A 4,956-nucleotide genomic window follows, 5' to 3' on the forward strand; every position below is an offset into this window, starting at 1 on the left:
GTGTGTGTGTGTGTGTGCCCTCTGGATATAACAGGTGGTCAGGGAGCCAATCAGAGCAGAACAAACCCACACAATGCTTCAACTCTCGCTGAAATAACAACCTCTATGTTTGTAGCTGAAAATATCCAGTTAGAAACTTCACTGTAAAACAATCTGACACACATCTTTAAAATAAGTTGAATAAATGTTGTTTATCAGGTGTATAAGCATTTTGGGTAAACTGGTCCAAATACAGTAAGTTTATCAGTGTAAACAGCAAATAATAACTGTAATTTCCAGATAGCATGCTTTCTATTACAGTTCATATAACTTTTACACATTCACATTAATGGTAATAACAATCCAATAATAACAGCACTCTGCTGTAAATGATAAGTCCTGATTATTTGTTATTTATAGCAGAGTTCACCTGGATTTATAGATCATTGTGTTAATATCTTTAATTAAACATTAAAAAGATTTTATGTCAAATAAAAGTTAAAAACTGTATTTTAGTTACTGTATGTAGTTATTTTCTGTTATTTTACTGAATGTTTTGGCGTCCAGCTGCTGGAATATTACTGATTGTTTACAATGTTTGTGTAGTTGTAGTAAGTTGTGTTGTAATCAGGGTTTTTATTAATCGTTCGGCCTCGTTTTGTCCGACCGACAGTCCGAACACAGACACGTTCAGTTTTGTGTCGTGAGAGTAAAAAGAGGAACGAGGGATACGAGCAGGAGCTTCGGGGGAGGATGCAGATGGCGGAGGAGAGGAAGGTTTGAGGAATAAAAGCATCATGACGAATCACTGCGTTGAGCGGCGGCGACACCTGACGCTTAATCTAGTCGACTCGTCAAAGAGGAAGAAAACTCAGAAAACAGTTAACATATAGATAGTAACGTTATTCTAAATATGACATTATTTAGACATTATTAATTATTTTACAGCGTTCAGTGTTTGTTGGCCGACGCTCAGGATGATGTTCGGTCGTGGCTACGGACTGTGTACGGCTAAAGTTATAGATTACAATTTTCTGAAAACAAATTCAGTGTTGGGTTCTGCAAAACATTGAATCACACTTTTTTACAGGGTGGTATTTACAGTCACTGTAACAGCACACATTACCAACCAACCTCCAGAGTCTCCTATTGTTTCATTATTTCAGCCTATCATGTCATCATGTTTAGATCCTCAGTCTGCTAACATGGCGGCAAACTGGCGGTGAACTTACCTCATGTGTGTTTTTCCTGCAGGTCATGTGACTTCTCGTGGAAGATGGCCATTCAGCATTAAGCTAGCTTCCAGTGGACAGGGGCTCTGAGGTGAGACAAGGGATCATGGGAGATGGAGGACCGCTGCAGACCGAGGGGAATGCCCTTCTCAAAGCAGTCTTCCAGGGGAAGCTGAGGCTGACCCGGCTGCTACTGGAGGGCGGAGCTTACATCAATGAGGGCAACGAGCGTGGAGAGACTCCAATCTCTGCTGCCTGCTTGGCGAGCTACGATGACCCGCAGACCCGGCAGAAAATGGTGAGGTACCTGCTGGAGAAAGGTGCCGATCCGAACATTCCCGACAAGAGTGGGAGGACGGCACTGATGCACGCCTGCGCCGAGCAGGCAGGCAAGGAGGTGGTCTCACTCCTGCTGGAGAACGGAGCCGATCCAAGCCTCAAAGACTACTCTGGCTCCTCTGCCCTCGTCCATGCCATCAACAGGGGAAACCGCGACACTCTACAGGTGCTGCTGGATGCCTGCAAGGCCAAAGGCAAGGAGGTGATTATCATCACCACTGACACGTCTCCGTCAGGTACCAAGAAGACCAAGCAGTACCTCAACTCACCCCCCTCACCGGGCATTGTGGACAAACTGTCTCCAGCCTGCATGTCTCCTTCTGAGGTTGAGATTGGCACCTCCTCACCAGCAGGAGACAAGAGCAAAGACGAGGAGGGATTCTTCAGCTTTGCACTCACCTCGGCTTTACCTTTACCTTCAACTCGACCTCCAGGAGAAAAGAGACCTCCACCACGCAAGCTGCTGAAGAGGCTGAACTCAGAGCCCTGGGGCCTGGTGGCGCCCTCGGTGCTGAGTGGGGTTCCTCAGGAGCGGGTTGCCGGAGGTCTGGAGGAAGAGGGCAGCTGCGACCTGAGCAAGATGATCACTGAGATCAACGGCCTGTCCATCACAGAATCAGTGAGACCTCTGTTGTCACGGCGACACAGCATTGAGACCCACGACCCCTGTTCCCCCAAACTCATCGACCGGTCCTGCTCCGAGGACTGCGCTGCCCTCTCTGGTTCCTCCTGGGCTGATAAAGTGCAGCAGCACCAGATCCTGTACCGCAGGAACACAGCCCCAGAGTCCCAGGAGAATGCTGGTGGCCCGGGGGCAGTTGCAACACGGGCCCTTGCTCACCCCAAACTGACCCGTATGGAGCACTACGAGTCAGACACCCACCTCTGCCCAGAGTCCATCCCTGGATCTCCGGACTCTGGTCGGGTGTCTGTTGAACGGAGGAGGTACAATGCCTCACCCTTGTCCCTGGTCACCAGCTCCTCCAGGGAGTCTCTGGAGAACATCCCCAACTCAGTGTCCCCCATCACCATGCGCAGGCGTCACCCTGGGCTCCTGGAGCGCAGGGGCTCTGGCACCCTCTTGCTGGACCACATCTCCCACACCAGGCCTGGCTTCCTGCCTCCACTCAACATCAACCCCCAGAGACCCATTCCCGATATTCGGGCCAACGGCAAGCCCACCTCCCCCATCCACTCCGGGCACAAGATCCTGGTTCCTGTGGCCCCAGCTTCGCCCAAACGGGGCCCCGACTTCAAGATGAAGAAGAAGTTGATGAGGAGACACTCGATGCAGACGGAGCAGATGAAGCAGCTCTCCACCTTCCAGGAGATCCTGGCTGAGAAGGTCATCGAGTCCAATGGGGATTGATGACAGGAGCAAGGCATGAGGGGTAGCTGCAGAGACTCTCAGGGTGGTGATTTACTGTGATCAGATCATCACTGACGAACTCTGTGACACATTTAAAACCATGTTCTGGTCTCTATGGAGGGCTGCAGCGATGAGTTTAGAATAAAAATAACTATATATAAACGAATCAGTTAACAAGCTCTGAGATAAATTAATTAACACGGTGTTAAAGTCTCCATGAACCAGGAAGCAGAGTGCAGTTTGTGTTTCCTGTAAAAACTGGCAGTAAGGAGGAACTTATCGTGGATATTGATTGGTGTCTACAGCAGCCAGTAGTTCTGAGTATGTGTTACGCCCCCACTGCTATGCAGCTAGTGCCATACCCTGGACCGAACACAATCTCCAAGACCATCAGGGAATCCTATATCAAGGTGGTTTTCTTCCTGGGTTCGGCTCCTGGCTGAGTCAGTTGGCTTAGCTGCATGGCTGACCGAGCTAACAGCAGTTAGTGGTTGGCTACTGATCAATCAGTCCATCAGGAAACTCTGTAAATGACCTTGGTACTGTAACGTTATTCTGTCGGTTTTGGAGGCTGTGTTTGATCCCAGTCGGGCTGCTGAGCCCGGTTCTGTCGCCCGCTAACGGCAGATACAGTAAGCAGCAGTTAATTACGGGTTAGCTACTTCAGCTAAAGCTATTTGTCCATCAGGAAACTCTGTCAATCACAGAGAGTTGAAGCTGAGCAGCCAGAGGATGTCAGAAGGAAAACCAGGAAATATTTTCTCTATAAAATCTGATTCAGTTTTACCAAAATCACTATATACAGTTAGAAAGTTGAGCTAATGTTGCAATAAAGTAGTGCTAACTAGCTGATGTAGCTATACAGTAGGTCTTTGTGCAGTAATCAGTGAGGCCATAGATGTCTGTAACACATCGGCCCTCAGAAACACTCCGCTCCGGTGGCGTCAGAAGAGAGAAAGCGTTTGATTGGACGCAGCATTAGTATACGCCCCCGAGTGCAGGATGAGTCATCAACTACTTTTATTGATTATCAGGAAACTCTAAAATATCATTAAGAACACCTGAAAATATCTGAAACAGGACTTCCTGTCCCTGTTGGGCCGAAACCGGAGGACAGCAGACGTATTGATTAAAACACTTTGATTCTGACTTGATGGAGACTTTAATATATGTTCTCTTCCTGGTAACAGTGGAAAAATAAGTTTTTGGTGAAACTGATTTAAAGTTGTTGTGGCTGCAGCTCGCTGCTGAAGCTTCCTCTAAACCTCCACAATCACTTATTGACTTCAGTTACAAACTGATGAAAGTATAAAAATTAAATGATCTTATCTTGTTCGATGTTTACAGATGCACTATTTGCACTGAGGTCGTCTCCATTTTTATTACGGTGTCAAATGAAAACATGAACCTTTTGCTGCAGCTGAAGTTTAACTGATGAACCTAAGATCAGCTCTAAAACAAACTGTTGTCTTTGCATTGATGAAGCTGATGTATTTATTTGAATCCATTTATCAGCTCCTGTTCTGACTGAAACTACCTACTGCGCTGTACGTACTGTAATTATCTACACTAGTCCATATAATAACTGGTATTTCTGTGCAAATGGTCTCTGAATGAATTACCTTTCTTTTACAGTTCAGAGGGATGTTAGAAACGTCCGTCGTTTCTTTAACGTCAATGTTCATAGCACTGAGCTAAGATTTAATTTGATCTAATTTGTGTTGAGATGAAGTTAAATAAAATGTGGTTTTCTTGTTTATGAAATTCCAAAGAAGTCGTGTTGAGCCAAAACCTGCTGAGACTGTAAATACTGTAAAGATGTGCAATAGAGCCTGTACTGTACCGTCAACCCTGAAGCACTTCATCTGGTTCAACACACAACAGGACAACATGGGTTCCAGCCTCATCTTTGTGTGTCCATTACAAAGGAGGGGTTAGCCTAGCTTAGCACAAATATAAAATCTTAAAGGGCTGGTCATAGCAGAAAGTGTCACAGTGAAGGTTGGTGGTCTGTAGTTAGAACCAGATTTAAATTAT

General features: G+C 46.4%; 1 protein-coding gene across 1 annotated transcript; it reads left to right on the top strand.

Moving 5' to 3' along the window:
- Positions 1-1,231: 1,231 nt before the first annotated feature.
- On the top strand, positions 1,232-3,089 carry LOC118335368 (ankyrin repeat domain-containing protein 34A; the record flags this gene model as incomplete). Its single annotated transcript, XM_035671614.1, is given in 1 exon segment — positions 1,232-3,089. A coding segment is annotated over 1 exon segment (1,602 nt). The 3' UTR covers positions 2,920-3,089.
- Between the last annotated feature and the right edge of the window lie 1,867 nt (positions 3,090-4,956).

The sequence above is a fragment of the Morone saxatilis genome, unplaced genomic scaffold (assembly GCF_004916995.1).
Source record: "Morone saxatilis isolate NCDOM2014 unplaced genomic scaffold, NCSU_SB_2.0 Contig24, whole genome shotgun sequence".
Classification (NCBI taxonomy): Eukaryota; Metazoa; Chordata; class Actinopteri; family Moronidae; genus Morone; species Morone saxatilis.